Source organism: Miniopterus schreibersii (assembly GCF_964146895.1).
Source record: "Miniopterus schreibersii genome assembly, chromosome: 14".
Taxonomy (NCBI): domain Eukaryota; kingdom Metazoa; phylum Chordata; class Mammalia; order Chiroptera; family Miniopteridae; genus Miniopterus; species Miniopterus schreibersii.
In genome coordinates this window covers 38,947,889-38,968,356 of record NC_138114.1, presented here as the reverse complement: position 1 = coordinate 38,968,356, position 20,468 = coordinate 38,947,889, and the positions used below count along the sequence as shown (strand labels likewise).

At 47.5% G+C, this 20,468-nt stretch overlaps 1 protein-coding gene across 2 annotated transcripts in view; it reads right to left on the bottom strand.

The window, feature by feature from the left end:
* ABCC2 (ATP binding cassette subfamily C member 2) overlaps positions 1–20,468 on the bottom strand; it is a 49,781-nt gene that overhangs the window by 15,966 nt on the left and 13,347 nt on the right. For both annotated transcript variants that reach the window (XM_081158929.1, XM_081158928.1), the window contains 12 exons: positions 20,139–20,302; positions 19,170–19,347; positions 17,484–17,738; positions 16,336–16,401; positions 14,185–14,322; positions 13,518–13,664; positions 11,818–11,902; positions 10,858–10,924; positions 9,301–9,427; positions 7,161–7,337; positions 5,570–5,737; positions 2,944–3,124 (listed from right to left, as the gene is read on the bottom strand). In XM_081158929.1, coding sequence (XP_081015055.1) covers positions 2,944–3,124; positions 5,570–5,737; positions 7,161–7,337; positions 9,301–9,427; positions 10,858–10,924; positions 11,818–11,902; positions 13,518–13,664; positions 14,185–14,322; positions 16,336–16,401; positions 17,484–17,738; positions 19,170–19,347; positions 20,139–20,302 — 1,753 coding nt within the window. The remainder of the gene's footprint in view (positions 1–2,943; positions 3,125–5,569; positions 5,738–7,160; positions 7,338–9,300; positions 9,428–10,857; positions 10,925–11,817; positions 11,903–13,517; positions 13,665–14,184; positions 14,323–16,335; positions 16,402–17,483; positions 17,739–19,169; positions 19,348–20,138; positions 20,303–20,468) is intronic.

Genomic DNA, 20,468 nt, shown 5'->3' with positions numbered 1-20,468 from the left:
ACAATCATGTCTAAAGATCTACTGGAAAGTATGAGAATAGATTCTCACCAAATAGAGAACATCAATAAAGGTTAGAGTTGGAAAGTACAATACCTAAAATAAAAAATTTACTGTAAAGCTCAACAGCAGATTTGCTAAAGAGATTAGGCATGTGGCTTGACCCAATCAACCACGTTAAAGTGCTGCCAGCTTGGACTGTAGGGGACAGAAATGAGACAAAAACGAAGAGACAGTGTCAGAATTCTGGGATTCTACGGGGTCAATAGAGCTCTCTAGCCATGAACATGTGCTATCCTTCAAGAAAAAGAAAAAATGCCCCTGAAGGCAATTCAGAGGTTGGCTGCTTCTCAATTCCAGAGATTGGGACCATCGCCCACGACTGGAGGGGGTGGGACTGCCACCCTGGTGGTCCCGGAGCATAGAGCTAGAGGATTATTATCAAACCTTAAAATCTAATGGAACTAACTGGTTCTGCTAGGTTTTGAACTTGCTTAAAATTCATGACCCCTTTTTTCCTTCTGATCTCTCCTTTTTGGAACGGGATTGCCTCTCCTATGCCTGTCACCGCTGTATTTTAGAAGCAGATAACTTGTTTGATTTTGCAGGTTCACAGATGAAGAGGAATTTTGCTCCAAGACTCCAAGTCTCACCCACGACTGATTTGTGTGAGTTAGAAGATGAAATCTGGACTTTGAGTTGACATTTAGATGAGATTTTGGATTTAGATTTGATAATGGGATGATTAAGACTTTTGGGGATGTTGGGATGGGGAGAATATATTTTGCACATGGGAAGCACATGAATTTTGGTACACCAGAGGAGGGATGTTATAGATTGAGATGTGCCCCCCACCTCAAGTTTGTATTTTGAAATCCTAATTCACACTGCCTCAGTATGTGGAAATAGGGTCACTGTAGATGTTATTAGTTAAAATGAGGCCAGACTGGAGTAGGATGGGCCCTTAATCTGTTTGATGTTCTTATTTTTTAAAAAGGGGAAACTTGGACATGGAAATGCACACAGGGGAGAATACCATGTGAAGATGAAGGCAGATGTTGATGGGATATGTCTAGTAGCCAAGAATGCCAAAGATTGCCAGCAAACCACCAGAGGCTAGGAGAGAGGCCTGGATGGAGCAGATCCTTCCCTCAGAGCCCTTACAAGGATCCAACTCTGCCAAAACCTTAATTTTGGACTTCTAGCCTCCAGAACTGAGACAACAAAGTTCTGTTGATTTGATGAAGCTGCCCAGTTTGTAGTGCTTTGTTACAATAGCTAGTTCGGAGGCTAATAGACAGAGCCAATGTTAACACAAGTCACCTTGCCCTCCAGCCCTTCCCCTCATTCTACCATCTTCTGGTCTGTTTCCCAAAGACCTAGAACCAACACTGCAGCCTGCTAGGCACCGGGGCTCACGTAACTGCTCAGAAATGGCCTAGCAATGTTTATCAGGACAGGGGCTTAATGAGGTATTTTGCAAACTGTGCTTTGTACATAAAAGACAGGATTCTTCAAAGAGGCCATCCACCCATGGGGGTTTATAGCAGAATCCAAAAACTCAGATTCAGGCAAATTAGAACAACAACAAAAAGTTTATAATTGGCGGAGTAAAACTGTCCAGGTTATAGTGATTGTCAGACTGAATGGCAATTCCGAGGGATCCAGCACCAGACATTGCCCTTTGCTTGGACCTTCATTCCCCAGGCAGGTGCTTTTTGTTTTCTCCAGACCAGTCCTGGAGCCCGTAAGGGCTGATGGAGAGCTCTGACCACTTCCTTTCTGCTGGGTCCTGGTGCCCCTGCCCCACTGTCCTGGGCTGGCCCATGCCACCCTGTTCTTCGTCTGCCTTGTCCCTCCAACACTTATAGACCTCCTGATCTCTTTTCTTCTCTTGTGCCCCCAGGGTGGTTTTATACCATCACTTGTCCTGACTTGATGCCTCAATATGGTCCCACTTGCAGGCTCTGTAGCTACTCCCTCTTCTGACTGCCTCTTGGAGTGGCCAGTGCTCTCCAGATCTTGCTTCTCAGCCTTGACCTCCTGCTGGTGACTGCTACCTTAAGGGAACGCTCAGAACACTCACAGGACAACTGACGATTCTTGGGAAGGACCCCAAGGAACAGGGCCCCATTACTGACGGAAGCTAATCAGTGACCCCAACGGTGATGGGGCTACTTCTGTAGTATACTGTGAGTTCTACTATGCAGCTACCATGATTTTTTCTGGTTCAAAACACCCAGTGGTTTTCGATGTATTGGTCAAGATCCCTTTGTTAGGGCTTAGCCTGAATTTAGCAGTGCACTTACCAAGAACTTAGTACTAGCCTATGAAGCTGTCTAAGAAGTTGTTTTAATGGATTTGATGGTAGGTGGGGAGGGATGTGTGACTTAAAGGCAGGGCATCGCTGAAAAGGGTCCCCTAGTGCCACTGGTGTTTCTGCCACAGGGTTAATCACCCCAAACCTCCAGTCATATTCCTCTAAAGTGTGCCCTTTGATTGCATGTCAAAGACCAGATGAGCAGTTTGGCTCAGGCATAGAGTTTCTGTGTCTGTGTTTCTTCACAGAGACACAAAACACAGAAGCAGATTCTGGATCTCTGGGTAATTCACATTTAAACCTACAGAGGTACCTCGGTTTTCGAATGTGTCCACTGACAAACATTTCGGGTTACCGAGGTGAGTGCCTCGGTTTTCGAACACGCCTCGGAAGTCGAACACACCCCGTGGCTTCCGCTGAAGACAAGATCCTGAGGCCTAGCTGTCGGCTGTGGATCCCTCGGTTTCGAACGTTCCAGAACTCGGACGGTCTCCGGAACAGATCGCATTAGAAAACCGAAGGACAGCTGTAGTTCACTGGCTACTGAGCAGCTCGGGAGGCAGGCATCAGTTCCCCACTCCCGTCCTGACCACACGGGACTGTCCCCTCCAGTCGCCCTTACATACCCGTGGCCTCTCCTTCGGGGCCCGCCTGCTTTATGAACGTCTTCAGGTTCTTAGCGAACAGCCCCTTCTTGGCCAGCAGAGCGTGGTAGGGCCCCTTCTCCGAGACGGTGCCGCCATCCAGGACCACGATCTCGTCCACTTGGGGAAGAAAGTGAATGCTGTGCGTGACCAGGAGCCGGGTCTGCGGAGAAACGGCAGGTCGTGCTGGGGAGCGGGCCTCCTGCCTTGGCGCCCCTCAATCCACGTGGGGCGTCGCTTCAGCGCGGCCCTGACCCCGGCCTCTGTCCCTGCCTCTTTCCTGCCTGGCGCCTGGGCCTCAAACCCGACCCGTGCGCAAGATGAGACGCCTGTCACCCTGGATGTGCTGTTCTGTTTCTAGCGACGAGACGGGCCCTACCCACGCTGTCTTCCAGCTCCTCGGGGGGCCAGGGGTTAGGCTTCGGAATGTCCTTGTCATAACTAACCACGTACCTAGCTAACAACTGCCCCTCCTGCTCACCAGCTAACGAGCTGAGCGAGCGGGAACTGCCGCCCAGGTTCTTTCAGTATATTGGTGACCTTGTGAAGCAGGGAACTTTGTCTTTGGCCCAGGCCCCCAGTGTGGGTTCCACTCTCCCATCTTCCTGGCGATCCTCGAACCACGGTGACCACCGAAGCAGGGACCCCAAGCGAAGGAACGCGAGCACTCATGGATGGGCAACGAGGCTCGGGCAGGGGCCCGGGGGTGAGGGGGGCTTTGGGAGAGAAAGCCCAAGCCCACTGCCTCTGTCTACTTCGCAGACCCACAGAGAGTAGGTCCCTCTTATCTGGACGACCCAGGAGATGCTCACTGTTCAAGCCTCAGGCCAGGCCGGCTCTTCTGGGAGCCTTTCCTGAGTCCCCAGGCAAAACATGGGCATTCCTCCGATGTTTCCACTGTAGTTTATATAGAATGCCATCAAAATAATCCTTGTATTATAATACTGTTGTTTGTTTTTCTGCATGTCTTCCCATTAGATTGTAAGTCCCTTGAGAGCAGGGACTAGACTTTTTACCTATGCATGCTCAGTCTTTGAAATAAACCAGGCAAGGGTGGGCACTCAATTCATCAATGAATGGAGCCAAGGTGACCTTAAGGACCAAAGTAAAGACCAGGAATAGGAGGAAGAGTTAGTTCCTGTTGAGTCACTGGTCCAATAGAGGAGCAAAAGATCTCAGTAGGACAGCAGCCCACTCAACCCTGCCTGCCTGCCTGGCAACATTCAAGAAATCCTGAAGGGAACAGGCCAAATACAGATAGAGTCTTACTGCTTAGTGCCGAGGCAGATTGTTATTGACAGTCCCCCCTCTACACTTGCTGCTGGGGAGGAGCATATTCAAACCCCTGAGGGCTCTGTCAGCCCCTCTCCCTGTGTCAGGACAAATGTGCTAACCTGCCCACGGTAGGAAAAGCCTGGTCTCCACCTACGACCAGTTCTAATACTTGCCCTGGCCACTTGATCTGTACTGTTTCACAGTGGCATCGTAAGACTCAAACGAGACAATGCAATCAAAGTGCTTAGCACAGGCCTGGGACATAATAATTACTTAAAAAATGTCTGTTTTATTTTCATGGTCAGGTTGAGTCATCCGTTTTAGGCATAGTGTTCCTACATCCTGCAAGGGTTCCAGGAAAGTGCCTTCTTAGAGCATAGCTCGAATACCTGTAGGATGACCTCTGTCCCACCACAAGGGACACAGTTTAAGAGCACAATCCCACAAGGCTGCCCTGACTTCAGATGCTGGTCACAAGTCTTGAGCAACCCATACTTCTGACTAACTAGCTATAAATCAGAGATCCCACAGACCCGTTCTCAGGTTTGATAATTTGCTAGAATGGCTCGTAGATCTTAGAAAAATACTTTAGGTTTATCAGTTTTTATAAAGGATACAACTCAAGAGCAGTCACTAGAAGAGATGCAGCGGGCGAGGCATGAGGGGGTGGCCATGTGGAGCTGCCATGTTCTCTCCAGGTGCACCACCCTCCCAGCACCTTGATGTGCTCACCAGAGCTCTGAATCTCCTTGTTTAAGAATCTTTATAACCCAATCTCCAGCTCTTCCTCCCTTCCCCAGAGGCTGGTGGGTGGGGCCTACAGTTCCAACCCTCCCATCACTTGGTTCTTCTGGTGAACAGCCTTGTCTTAGTTGGGGGCTCCCCCTTAAGTCACTTGTTAGCATAGACTCTGTTCTCTGAAGGGGCTCGTTATGAGTAACAAAAGACACCCCTAGTATCACTCAGGAAATTCCAAGCATTAGGAGCTCTGTGCCAGGAACTGGAAACAAAAACCAAATATATTTCTTATTATACCACAGGTCTCAAAGTACTTTTTATCGTAAGGGATCATCCTCACAGGCTCAATGTTCAAGCCACAGAATAGGCTAAAGTTGGCCATGACCTCAAGATGGGAGCCCTCACCGGATCAGCTCCTGGAAGACTGGTCTGACACTGTATCCCCTCAGCAGCCCAAGGGGCAGGTAAATAAGAAAATCTGCTTCAGGGCTGCAGCTGTCCTAGATGTGCACCCCCCAACACACACACACACACACACACACACACAAACACACACACACCTCATGCGTATTTGTCACTTTAAATGATTTCTCACCTTGCCTTTCAATAGGCCATTGGGACCCAAGACCTTATCGAAAATGTGTTTTCCCACGTGAGCATCCACGGCCGACAGGGGGTCATCCAGAATATAGATGTCTGAATTTTGGTAGGTAGCTCTGGCCAGGCTGATCCGCTGCTTCTGACCCCCACTGAGATTTATACCCTGAAGAAGAAAATCCTTTTTATTAAGCACTGCTCCTTAGTCCTGCCTCCAAAGAGGCTCCTGAGGAGGTGTGGGAAAGAGATTTGCCTCCATAAGGCATCAAGGGTTTAAAAACCTTACAAGTTCCTTTGTACAAATAAATAACTTTGATTCAAATAAACCACTTTAGGCGCAATGATTAAAGGCAGGCCCAACATACCATTTTCTACTGTGTAATTTACTTGTTATTTTTAGTGCTTCCTGTCCCGTGAGAATGTAGCACTGCACCGGGCAGATTTTCTCTATTTTGTTCATGAATGTAACTCCAGCACTTAAAATAGTCTCTGGCACATAGGTACCCAGTAAGTGTATGTTGAATTAATGAACAAAATCACTCTAGAGCTGCATCTTCACAAGTCTCCTAACATTTCAAGGTCCTTGTTCCCAAAGACTACTAGGGGCAGCTTTAGTAACAGGGACGGTTAAAGAGAAAACCACAGGCCCAGAATGGTGTCACCAGTGCTAAAGCCCAGGGCACCAAACCTAGATGTAATTTCTGTTTCAACCTCTCCCAGAAACATAGTCTTAGTCAACCAGTGTGACATTCCCTAGGCAACACCAACGAGGTAATCTGTCATGTGGGCCTTCTGCACCCCCACCCCCACAAAGAAGAGGCGGTCTTCGTGACCAAACCCTTCCCTGGTCTCTTCCTCTCAAAAGAACAGATGTCCAGGTGCCCGCCCAAAATAATATGTATATTTTTGCTAGTAGCATTCTTTCTCCACCTTTGTTTTTCTATTTTTATACAACATTTGGAGCGCCCTTAGAGTTGCTAGGTGGGATGCTGCCCCATTCAAAAATAATAAAGTCAATCAGATCTTCAAATTTACTCGGTTGAATTTTGTTTTTTAACAGGAGGGAAGATGAAAAGATCCTAAATATGTAATGATCAGGGACTTCTAAACAAATGATGCTATATCCAGGTGATGGATACGATACACAGTAGTCATCAAATTCCATGTTTAAGAAAGGCATTTAGCAACATGAGGAAATAATTCACACTAAGTATTTGCCCGTTTGAAGCAGATTATTAGAACCCTCCTCTGACCCTCACTAATATACAGAAGCAGAGTCAGGACACCCAGGCTTGGGTCCCGTGGCTGTCCCTCCACCATGACGTCAGCCTGGGGCCAGTCACTGGTTACTTAACCTCTCAGGTCCCAGCCTCATCATCTTTCCTTCAGATGATATAATCCCTGTATTTGCTTCCAGCTACAAAATTTTAAATCTCTGAGTTATTTGTATAAAATATTGTGCAAACTCATGTTTCCTGGTGTTTCTTCCAAACATGACCAAAATCTGTCAGCTCTTTACCCCCATGCACGTCTTTGCCAGCCTATTTTTTTCTTCCTGACATTTCTTTACCCTTCAAGGTTCTAAGTACCTTCTCTCCAATCTCAGCCAGGTCTCGTCCAGGCAGTACTTCCAAGTCTTGGAGAAGGGCACAGGCCTCTAGAACTTGCTGGTATCTCTTTTCATCTAACTCTGATCCAAAAAGGATGTTGTCCTTTATGGTGCCATTCTGGATCCAGGACTGCTGTGGGACGTAGGCTACCGTGCCCTAGATGGGAAAGGATCAGGCCAGATGACAGCTGTACCTCCAGAAATGCAGGGTTGACGGAGGGAGTGGCAGGAGCCGGGAGAAATAAATGGAACTTAGACCCAAAGAAATGCATGCCAGGCTGACTGAGCATCTGATATTTATAAATGTACTTGGATTTATTGTGCCAACCTGGGAGAAAGAATTCAAAGTCCTGCTCACCACGTAACATCCCCTTGTTTTGACTCTAACTTTCTAGCCATGATCCTGACAATCAGAGGATGAATGCACATAATGCTTCTAGAACAGGGTTCCAGTCAGACCCCAGTGAGTTTCTTAGGAACAACAGAGGGCTAACACTGACCGTGTGTGTGTGTGTGTGTGTGTGTGTGTGTGTGTGGCAGAGATGACAGCTGAGGAAGCAAGAACTAAGATTCTGGAGTTAGGGGGCAGGCTGACACATGAAGCAGATCATGTCCAAATGCCTGTATTTGAGGAAAAACTCATTTATGAGGGAGCAAAAAAAGCTTCCTAAAAGGAGTCAAGAGGCAGAATTAAATCTGTAGATTCTGCATAGATACAGAGATCAGACTAATGGTTGCCAGAGAGGAGGGGGATTGGGGGGCTCAGTGAAAAAGGTGAAGGGATTAAGAAATACAAATTGGTAGTCACAAAACAGTCACAGGGATGTAAAGTACAGCACAGGGAAAATAGTCAATAATATTGTAATAACTATGTATGGTGCCAGGTGGGTACTTGAAATATCAGGGGAACATTTTATAAAGTATATTATTGTCTAACCACTATGCCGAACACCTAAAACTAATACAAAATGATACTGAATGTCAACTGTAATTGAGAAAATCTGTAGTCTGCTCTGCTACACTGCATGTGGATTAATGCAAATTAGCTCATGAGTAATTGGTAAAAGTAGAAGTCCTCAAAAATGGCCCAAGCATGTCAATGTAAAGCAATCAGGGGTGAGCTTTCTCATAATTAAAAAGAAGGCTTAGCAATATATAAAGATCTTAAGGAAAACAGCTAAAGACCTATAGACATGCCTTTTTATGGTGCAAGTAATGACTGATTAAATGATTCAAAGCACCTATTGTTCCCCTAAATGTAGTTCTCTGGAGGCTCAGGGTGCTGATGGGGGGGATGCCATGAAAACATTTCTTTTCTGTTAGAAACATCATAATTGCCCTGCTGGGTGGCTCAGTTGGTTGAGTGTCATCCCATAACCAAAAAGTTGTGGGTTCAATCTCAGTCAGGGTGAGTACAGGAGGAAGCCAATCTCCCTCCCTCCTTCCCTCCCTCCCTTCCCCCTCCCTTCCCCCCCCCCCCCAATGAACAACATCCTCAGGTAAGGATTAAAACAAACAAACATCATAACTGATAAAGATGCCTGCATCTTATATCAGTTTTTTGTATTGGAAGCAAGTGCCCCCAAAGGAGTGAGGGGGAGGCCCTGGACTAATTGTGATGCTGGGTACAATTGCCAGGGGAGAGTTTACAGTGCTACTGTTTTTATTGTTATTGTTTATTGTCTTTGTTGGTACCCTGGTTACAAAGTTATATAAGTTTAATAATCTGTTCCAACTCTTTCCCCCAGGTCTTGTTATTTTTATAGCATAATTTTGTGGAACGTGAAGTGTTCAGAAACACATACGTAAATATAGCAGAATTGTCTATACTTTGAAGGAGACATCCCTACTCAACAGCTTTCAGACTTCAGTATACATAAGAGAATCACCTGGGGGTCTCATTAAAAATGCAGATTTCTAGAATCTACCCCTTGAGTCTGATTATATATGTGAGGCGGGGCAAAGAATCTATAGGTTACAGGTGGGCCAGATGTCTCCAAGACCTTTTACCTATACAGCAACATCATAGTGGTGGTCGGGTTCTAGTCCTCAGTGCATTTGCCCACATGGAAGAGCAGCACAAAGTGGCCCCCATTTGAGTGTCAGACATTCCCTCTCACCTTGATGGTGATGTGCCCATGGACATTTTCCATTTCTCCCAGCATGGCCGACATCAAGGAGGATTTCCCAGAGCCCACAGTGCCCACTACAGCCACCAACTGGCCTGGCATAATGTCCAGGTTCACGCTGAAAGAGAGAAGTGTATTTGAAGGAGATGAGGGGGCTTATTCAAGAGGAGTTCAAGCCACTTCTCAGACTCTCTATGGGACGTCTGGTATTTGGAGATTTTTCTCTCAAGACGGGACAATTTGTCTTGGATATACAAGACTCCAAAGTGCTCCTTTAATGATTTATTTTTAAGCTCTAAGAGCCGAGAGAGTGAACCCTAATGTATTCAACTCATCTATAAGCTGTTTGTGCCAAACTTGGGTTTCCACTGGAAAAATTCTCTTAGAACCAACATGGTACCACTGAACAAGACCCTGGTGGGAGCCTGGAGACCTGCGTTCAACTCCCAACTTTGTCACTGCCCAGCTGTGCGATCTTGAAATGTCATGTCCTTTGAACTCTCATTTCTAATTAGTGGTCTTGGACTAGATTAATGTTTCCCAAACTTGGCTCTTCAGTGAAACTAGACATTCAGTGGAGCACTTTCTGGAAGCACATATTACTGCCTCCTTCCCTGGAGATTTGGCTGTGTCTGGCTGGGGAGGAGTCCACACTGGGCTAGATCCTAGAGACTCTGTGTGCTGGCCCTGCTGTCTGAGTTCCTGGAATATTAGGAACCTCAGGAACTTGTTCATGGTTTTTCTGAACCTGCCCACTGAGCTGAACTTGTCCTAGACTTATATTAGTAAAGGGGGAGCTGTGTTCAGTTTTCTCTCTGCAAAGAGAGGCTTTCAGGTTGGGAGGGTTCAGAGGAGGCGTTTCTGGCCTGACACATCCTGGGGCAAGTTCCAGAGTCCATGGTCAAGGCTGTAGAAATAGCAGAGAAGGGCAGAGAGGCCTTCGGCAGCAGGGAGGTGATAAGGTGTGCTCAGCTGTGAAGAAGGAAAGACCCGCCTGCTCAGGCTCCCCGTGTACTCTGCATGCTGTGCGCAGTGGATGAGCTGGGGGTTCTGTTACATGTGGTGCTTATGAAACACATTACATGCAACACCGTGGCAAGAAGGGTTGGCTTCGGGCGGAGGAGGCAGCCTCCAGGGTGGAATGTGGGGATGGGTTATTTAGATGTAAAACTCCACACCTGAAATTGAATCTTATGGAAGCAGCTCCCATTGTCCACTCTGGGGGAAGGGACTCTAATGTTCTTAATTACGTTTTTAAATGAATGAATGAATTCAAATTGAGTTCAGGTTCTTGTGTGTCTCCTCTATGACACCTGGAGAGCTAGGCCACCTGCCCACCACGCACTACCTGGCAGGTGCATTCACGAGCAAAGAGGCCCAGCGCCTCGCTGTCAGCCCATCCCTGCGGCGGCTGGGCCTGCCCTGCTGCCTGACTGAACATGTGCACACAGCTCGTCTCCCCATGTGTTCTGTTACTTGGAATTTTTCAATCACAGGACAGGCGAGGAGAATCCTAAAGAGCAGAAGGACGGAAAGGAGGAGACTCACTCTCGAATCGTGGCTTCCATATCGTGGTCCCAGGTAAAGGAGGCGTCGGAAAACTGCACAACTTTGTCTGTTGAGAAGACAGCCCCTCTTTTAGTCAGACGTAGGTCCCGACCTGCCTGTCTGCCCTTTCGGTTCGCAGCAGATCCCGAGATCACTTCTGTCAAGTGCTGGCTCTATGCTGGCATAAGCTCCTGGGGTAGAAGTTGCCTGTATACAAAGTCCTGTTTGATTTAACAGTCCCAGCCCTGGCCGGTTTGGCTCAGTGTTTAGAGCATCAGCCCTGGGACCTAAGGGTCGCAGGTTCGATTCCTGGGCACATGCCTGGGTTGAGGGCTCGATCCCCAGTAGGGGGCGCGCAGGAGGCAGCCGATCAATGACTCTCATCACTGGTGTTTCTCTCTCTCCCTCTCTCTGAAATCAACACAGACATATTTAAAAAAGGAAAAAAAAAAAAGTCCCTGGCCTGTTGTGAGCCTAGATTTCAAACCTACAGACCTTCTGGGTACATTCCCAGGCCCTGTCGCCTAGTCTCCTGGTATAAATTCCACCGACATATATATATCCAGCTACTCCCTACCCTGGATTCCAGAGTCACTGCCCGCTCTGGCCATGGGTGCCCCCCACCCCTTAACCTCCAGAACCCACCTTTTCCTTCCATCCAGCCTACCTCCCAGCCCCACAGCTCAGCTCCATCCTGACTTCTGCTCCCTAGATCCTGTACAGGACTCCCTGCTTATCCTCAGAACAGCTGGCTCAGCTTTGTTTTGGAATCTGGCCAAGCCAACTGTTCTAAATGAAAACACAATTTAAGTAAAAACAGCACACTTATGTGGAAACGTAGGCCCAAGATAAGTGCCCCCACTCTCCCTTTCAGTCACTTTGCTGCTGAGCCCTTGTATTTCAAAGTTCTGGTGCGAGCACTGTGAATAAGTTTGGGAAACAACTTCCAAGTTCATTTACCAAAATTGCAGTCACGTTGAATGGCAGATGTGTCCAAGTCATCCCCTCCCAAGTACTTCTCCAGCCGTTCTTTGGAAACACTGGCCTACAGAAGAACACAAAGGATCTCAAGAATAAAAAATGCGATGACAAACACAAGCAGGGAGAGGACTGTGACTTTGCCATCAACCTTGGACGTGGAAAGAAATAGTCAGTCTGCCAGGCTTCTTGCCCATAATTTGCCACCTGCCGCTGGAACCTCCTGACCCCTGCTACAGACTCAGCCTCATCGCAGCCCTGGGAGCCAGCCCATCCCTCTGGACAGAGGCAAATTAAGGTGCTGTGCTTCGACTCTTCAGAAAACTGGGGAGGGGGGGCAACTCTACTGTTCTCTCTCCAAGCTTTGTACCTAGTTCCAGAAACTGTCTCTTGCCTTTCTCTAGGATAAAATGCTAACCTCTGTCTGAATCTGGCAACTAGGCCTCTGGTGTGCTCTTCTTTAACTGAGTCCATGCCTTGAGGACCCGTTCAGTGCCCTACCTGAGCCACTACTGGGACTCTGTATAGCAATTGGCCAGGGCACACTGTGACACAGGCCACACAGGTCGAGCTTAAATTGCAGCGGATCTGTGTGCTGACAGAACACTGTGGTCCCCCTGGAGCATGAGAACTTGGGAAGATTTCCAGGAGCTTTTCTAGGATGTTTCTCACCTCCTCCCCGTCTTCCAGGGAGGCTGTCATGAGACGGTTTCTCATCACCACCTGGGTTCTGATGAAATATAAGGCTTTCTACCTTGCCCTCTCCTTAGGTGCAACCACAGACTATAAAACTGCTTAGCTGCTGCAGGGACCAGCTCCCCAGAAAAAGAATGCCCCGCTGCCCTGGTGCATTGTCATCTGGCCCCTTTTGTTTCAGTGTCGTCTTGTGGGACAGGGAATGTAGAGAGCTTGCACTTCTGCTGATCTTGCTCTTGCTATCTACGTAATAAACTGAATCCCAAAGAGCATGTTGTTTCTTTATCGGCCATACCTGTCAGCTTTTCTTAACGCCCTCCAGGACAGGAAGGCCTTCTCCTAAACCCAGCCCTTCCTGTGGCCTGAGCTGTCTGAAGTCAGCCACCTCTGAGATGAGTGCTGATCACCACACTCAGTCATCCTGGCTGCCTCACCAGCCTGCCGCCTGCCCTGTGATCTCCCCCCTGACATCTCAGTCACTGGGCTCAATTTTCAGGACCCAGATGCTCCCTCAGGCCCACCCAAGGTCGCCTGAACTCCAAACTCATTTTCTGACAGCTTGAGGCTTCCAAATTGCCTTTGGTTTTACCACCATGTGTCTTCATACAAAAAGAGGGTCTTTTCTCTCCCTTCATTCCATAATTTCCTACTGCTATATAAATACCTCGACAACCTTGGGAAAATGTGGGGGAAACTAGGCTGGGAAAGGGGCTTAGAAATGTTCCAGATACTGGGGTTAATCACAAATGCTTTCTCAAGCATTGCCTCCCTGAGAGGTAGATGAGAATCCTCATTTTATAGTCAGATAAATGGGCTCAGAGAGCTTGTGATTCTCCTAAGCTCAAACCATCCTTCTTCAGAAATCAAACAAATCTCTCTAGCTGAAAGTTCACCAGCAGAAGCTAGAAAGGAGCTATGATAGACCAGTCAATCTAAAATCTAAGACTTTTAATCAGAGATCATTAGTCAGCAGTGAGAGCTCATACCTGGAGCATGGAGGAGATCAACATGGGAAGCATGCTCAGGGGGAAGCGTAGGATATTGAAGAGGGTGATGGAGGTGAAGGCCTTTTTGGCATCCAGAACATTGTTGCTATCCACCAGGACGTAAACGGAAAATGTGACCACAGATACCTGGAAAAGCAAGGTCATGAACAATTTATTCCTAAAAGGGCTCAAGCAGCCTTGTCAGGAACACAGTAGATCAGAGTGGAAGGAATCTTAAGGATTATCTCAGCCCTCCCATGTTACAGATGAGAAAGCTGAGCCCAGGAGGGGAGCAAACATCTTGCCCGAGTCGTAAAATCAATGGCATTGCCAGGAACAGAGCTCAGGTTTCCTGGCTTCTGTGTGAGTGTTTCTTCCACTCTTGACCCACGTGGCCTCCCCAAGAAGACAAGGAGCCCTCCTTTGCAAACCATTCCTGGATACCACATTCATGGTAAATATCCTGGCAACTTGCCCTGGGCTCCTGGGCCACCAAATTGTGCACAAGAATGATACTAGAGTCGGGGGCATGAGGTAGGAAGAGCAGCAGGGGGAGCTGAGGAGGGGGCGGGATTCCCTGGACTTCCCGCTCAGGTCTAAAGGTTCTGGGCCATCTGTCTGGACAGACCTTCTCTGGGAAGCTGACCCAGCCCACAGACTCACTCACCAGGACCGGAGTTACGTATAAGAGGAACATTATTACAGACTGCATCTGCCCAAAGGTGAGCAGATTCTTGAGCTCTTTCTTCCGAATGTCATGGACTTGGTTTTTGAATGAAGGTTCCCAGGCGAAATATTTCAGGATCTAATAGGACAGAGAAGAGCACAGCTCACACTGTTGTCCCCAAAGGACACCAGGTGTATCTCATCGACCCAGGTTTGAGGACATGGTCCCCAAAATTTGGGGAGGGGGAGAAATCCAGATTATAAAGTTATTACAGAAAGGTAGCTTGTATTTGTTGACAACCTACAATGTATACACGTTTTATAGGCATTATTTTACTTAATCCCTATAACAATCTAAGGATGACCAACTGTCCCTGTCTGCCTGGGACTAAGGCCTGCCCAGGACACAGGGTTTTCAGTGCTAAACTTGGAAAGTTCAGGGCAAATTAGGGAGAGTTAGTCTCCTACTTTTGTAGAATTATTGTATTCATTTTTAAAAATTTATCTTTATTGTTGAAAGTATTACAGATGTGCCCCTTTTTCCCCTATTGACCCCTTCTATCCTGTCCCCCCCTTCCCATTCCCCTATTGTATTCATTTTAATGATAAAGAAACAGGCTGAGCGAGGCTAAGTAACTTGCCCAGTCACCAGCTAGCTAGTAATAGAGGTGAGACTCAAAACCAGGTCTATTCATTTTGCCACATTGCAGGAAGGCATGTCAGAGCTCTGTGTGGAGACATATCTGGTCATTAAAAGGGGCCTCTGTTTCATTTTCAAGAACTTTGGGGTAATGTAAAAGCCATGAATTCAAAACCACACATATTTTAAAAAGGCCTCACTGGTCACCTTTGGAGGATGAGATGCGTTCTTTTGAAAGCTGGTAAGTAGAGAGAAAAAAAGCATTTATCTTTCCTGTCCTACAAATTTCATTTAAGGTAATCAACTAGTTGATTAAGATCATTCTTCTTACAGAATTTCAGCTAATCAACGCCAAATGAATAATAGAATTAAAATATCACCCTTTTGTAACTCCTAATGAAATCATAGGTCAAGGCAATGACAATGGTTTTACAACCTTAGCTGCATATTAGAATCACTTGGGGAGCTTTTGAAATGTACTATATGCCTGGGGCTTACCCCTAGAGAGTCCAATTTAAATGGTTTGAAGTAGAGCCCAAGCCTCAGTGCATTTTACAAACTTACCAGGGGGTCAAAATGTGCTGCCAGGACCACAGATCAGTGCTCCAGGTGCCAGGATGGCAGGGCATTTAATGAGGGATGAATCTAGATTGATGGCACCTGGGCCCAGCACACTCATCATCACCGATGTTTGGAAGCACATAGCACAACCTTACCACCCCCACCCCCTAACCCATACCTAAATCTAATCAGGTTTTAGACCTAACTACCAATCTACAAGAAATACAGGAAACAAGGCAGCCTGGTTTCTCCGATATGACCAAAACAAGAGGGGGGTACTATTGTAGATTAAAAGCACTATTACCTCAATGCACGTGTGGATATTATTTGGATCCTAATTCAAACTAGCCTACAGTTTTCTTGTTTGTTTGTTTGTTTCTAAGAGATGTTTGAGGCAACTGGGGAAATTTAATGGTACCAAAGAATGATTGTTAATTTTTTAGGTGTGACAATGCTACTGTGGCTATGTTTAAAAACCAAGCCTTTCTTTTAGAAATATATAGAAAGTATTTACTAATGAAATGGCAAGATAATCTGAGATTTGCCTGAAAACAATTTAGCAGGGCAGGAAGTGAGGGACAGGGGGTCTAGCTGAAACTAGTTAGGTCATGATGATTATTCCTGGAGCTGGGTGATGGCCATGGGGGTTGATTACATCAGTCCGTCTACTTCTGTGCGCATTCAACAGTTTTGTAAGGTAATGTTAAAAAAACGAACAAAAACTTTTTATGGTAAATAAATAGAAATCAAGGTCCGAAAGAGGGCCAGACAGGGTAGTAGGAGAAGAAACAGGAGACTTGTGGGTAGATGAACCAGGAGTCACGTGCCACGTGCCACCCCACAGGCCTAGAAGCAAGAGTCCAAGCCTCTGCCAGGGTTTGTTAAGGCCAAGCCCCCAGAGCTGCCGTCGTTGCCCACAGAGCAGGGCCACCCACACTCTTGACTCCTCACCTTGATTCCATTGAGAATCTCATTCATGATCTTTAAACGTCTGTCCTTCTTCGTCATATTTTTTGCCTGCCAGGAAAACAGAAAACAAAAATAAAACACGTTTCCATGTGAGACGGTCTAGATTTGCTGCAGACGGTAGGTCTCGGCGGCACTTGTGGCTGTCACTTGGTAAGAATTTGAGGTGCCCAGTGGAGGGGTGTGTCTCCCCACTCTCCTCTTTGCTTGCTCTGTCCCTGCCATGCCCGCCTGCTGTCCGGTCCCTGAATGTGCCGCGCTCGCTTCTGCCCCCAGTGCTGGCCTGACCATGCCCTCTGCCCAGGTTTTTCTCAAGGTTTGCTCCCCACGGTCAGGCTTGTGTTGCTCAGGGCTCAGCTCAAGTACCCCCTCCTCGCAGAGGCCTCTCCGGGTCAGGTCATCGAAAACAGCCACCTGCTTGCTCGCTGTCACATCACCCTGTTTAATTCTCTGCATAATACTTATCGTGACCTGATTTTTTCTTCTTTGCTTTTGTTTGTTTATGGCCGGACTTCCCACCCCAAGTAGAACGTAAGCTCCACGAGAACAAGAGCCTGTCTAACCTGCTGCTGTGTTCCCAGAAAAGCAGGATGTACAATAAATATCTTAAAAATAATTTGTAACTAAGTGGATGCAAAACAAATGAGTAAATCATGTACACCATGGAGTCCATCCACCCAACCCACGATTTCTGGCAGAGATAAGGACGGTCCGCCTAGTGACAGCCAGGTCGACTGCTAGGATTTCGGCTTAAAGTCTGAGTCACTCGGGCAGCTGCTCTGCGTGGTTGCTTTGTGCTGCTGTGATGAAGAGACAGGGCCTATAATTGCTGTTCTAAGAAGGGCCCAGTAGAGCAGGGTGGAAGAGTTATGTTCAGGGTCCCTGGGCAGATCTTCTGTCTCCTATCAGGCTCTTCCCTCTAACATAAATGGAGATAGAGTATATAAACCCTAAGAGTGGTTAGAACATGAAAAAGGAAGCTAGGGAAAGCCAAGTTCATTTGGGATGGTAGAAAGTCTTCCATAAGCTTTGCCTTGCCCACACTCCCACCAAGAGTTAGAACAAAATATGCAAAAGACTGTAGACTTTGAAGAAGGAGCATATAAATCTCTAGGGTGATTCTGTTTCTTTACCTGAATAGTCTTATTTTTGGTGGCGATTATCCCATTAACTGGGATTAAGAGCAACATCACTCCGACACCCGCTAAGACCGAGGGTCCCAATTCTATCCACAGGAAGTAGAGAGCTAAGACAATCTGCAGACTGTTTGACCACAGCAGGTGGATGAAGCTGGTCACATCCATGAGCTTCTGGGCGTCCACGGACATCAGGTTCACTGTTTCTCCAACGGTGTACTGCTTCCTCGCGCAGTTGGATAGGCTCAGTGCCTAAAGATAAAGATGGAGATTGGGACCCATGGACAAGGCCAAGGACACTGGGAAGCAAAAGGGGAAACTCAGGAAGTGAGAGCCCAGCAGAAGGATGGGCTCCATATGGACACTTTTTCAAGGGGCTGTGCCTTCTTGCCTCCAAATTTCATACACAGTGTTTCATTCTTGACCGTTCTTTCCTGCTATTCTCACCTCCTCTAACCCCACACCTCCCACACTTCTTTGCTCAGAAAATTCCTATTTACCCTTTAGTGTCAGTTGAGATAGAACATAGTCTGAGACAACTTCCCTGACTTTCAAGGTTGGGTTCGATAACCCTCCTATGTACTCCCATAACATCCTGTGCTTACCTCTGCCATTGCATTCATCACACTGAGCTATAATTGTTTTGTTTTTCTATTTCTCCACCAGATATAAACTCTGTGAGGACAAAGCCTACATCTGTCCATTTCACTACTGTATCACATGGCACACAGTAGGGAATCAAATACGAAAAGATGGATCTAATGGAGGGATGAAGAGAGGAAGGCTGTATAGATTCTGGCCTTGCAGACCTTTGGTGTGGCAATGTTGTTTGGAGTGATACTCTAATGAGGAGGTTGCAACCATTCCCAAGGACAGAGATCTTAGAATGGAGAGGAAGGCTGCAGGGCTTCACTTTTGAAGCAAAATGACTTGTTTATTGTCAGAAATTTGCAAGCAATGTCTAGATTCCTGAATCTTATAGTATGGGCCTCCTGTTCTCATGTTAAAGAGATCAGAAGGCTGATACTCATAGGTCTATCTATTACTTACAACAATGCCTGGCACAAATGCACCCAGCTAAGGTCTGCAGTACTCAGAAGGCAGAGCGAATGTATTTACAGATTTTTTAAAAAAGGAGTCAGGCAAAGGAGGGGTTGGTCAGCTCCTGAAGATTTAGAAAAAGAAGTCACTAGGCAAAAGTAGGTCTAGGGAGATGGACGCCTGGTCCATAGAGCATTCTAGCCTATGGTGAAATTATAATTTGAGATGGACGCGCCAGGCCTTATAAATGCCATTTCATGTAGTATTGGGTTTAAATGTTGGTTTTAAGGGTCTACCCTGGGCCAGCTCCCTTCTTGACTTTACATTCTTTCTCAAGGCGTTTTCACCTTGTGCAGAGAGGTAGGAGGAAGGACAGACATGCAAGCCTGCAGGGCTGAAAGGCAGGTCCTGGGCAGAGAGAGCTTGCCAGCTTGCCCCTGGAATGTACCCACGCCCCCACTTATGTCTATGTGTACACTTCTTACACTTTAATTTCCAAAGAAACATTAAAGAAGGCTGCATGGTTAGGCAAAATCAAGTGTTAAGGTCAGTTATCATTTCCATCAAATTTTCCCCAGCCTTGGGGTCAGCGCTGCCGCTCCCTAGGGGTGTTCTCGGCGACGCCCAGCACAGCCCACCTACCTTCCTATACACAGAGGCCATGATGGTTGTCCGCACGTTCACGCCCAGCGTGAAGCACAGCTGGAAGTAGGACTGGAGGCAGAAGGACTGCACCAGGGCCACGGCGAAGAAGAGGACCGAAAAGAGATACCCGGTCCACACGTACGAGTCGGCATCACTGGCAAAGGAGATCAGCAACCTGCCAGAGTAAACCAAGTAAGTTAAGGCCGGCAAGCCTCCGAGGCGCCACCTGCTCGTGCCTGGCCAGCCACCCTACCCCGTAGGTGACAAAAAGGACCCGAATTGCCCAACGCTCCCAGCTTGGGAGACTGAGGGCCACCCTCATGCCAGGGCTCTTGCTTTGGTCTGAAGATGAGAAGGAAGAGCTTAGGGCTGAAGGCCCGCGGCCGCGAGATGCGTGATGAATGAGCCACGGAGGTGCCTCTGCGACGCTCTGTCCTGTCCCCCTCCGGCCCCATTCGCCCTGGACAACGCAAGCCTGAGGGGACTTAGGCCATTATCCAGAATGAGTTCGCAGGGCTTCCCCTGGAGGACAGAAGGTCATCCCATAGACCCGGGCAGACTGTTACGTCCTGCCACGGCTGACCTGAAGCGCCCACAGGCCCGGGACGATGGCGTGATGGACTACAGACGCGGGGCCCCAGGCTCTCTGGGGTGCGCTGCCCACCTCCTGGCGTGGCTCAGCCCACAGCAGTTTTGGGCGACAAGAAAGAGGCCCTGACGAGACCCTGGCTTCCCGGGGTGGGGAGGGGTGGGGGGGGAACATGGGACAGAGGGAGGCTCAAGGACACATCTTAGATTTTGAGCTGCCTTGTGCTTTTCACAAACACACTGTAAGGTGGAAGGAAATTGTGAGCATTTAAAAAAAAAAAAAAAAAGAGAATTTCATGATAAGCTCCTGCCTGTAGACACAAGGGGCAAAAAGGAGGGGCCAGAGGGGGCCCGAGGCCGCGCAGGGCCCAGACTCACTTCAGCAGCTGCGGGTTCAGAAACATGATCAAGTCGTGCACCAGCTTCAGCAGGAACGACTTCAGGATTATGAGGTAGAAGGTTTTGAAGAGGGTCTTGACCAACCAGGACTTAGGAAAGTCTTCTGTGGTCCCAGACTTCTTTTTTTTCTTTTTAGCTTCTTCCTAAGTACAAAACCAAACAGCAGCAGTGTCCACAGAGCTGCGGAGTATAAGGTTCTGTCCTGCACTCACAGCCCCAGTGTTAAGCCCCTGAGCCCTGTCGCCTTCTTTGTACGGGTTTGGTGACACACAGTGGCACTCAATAAATATTTTTGAGTAAAAAATTAAA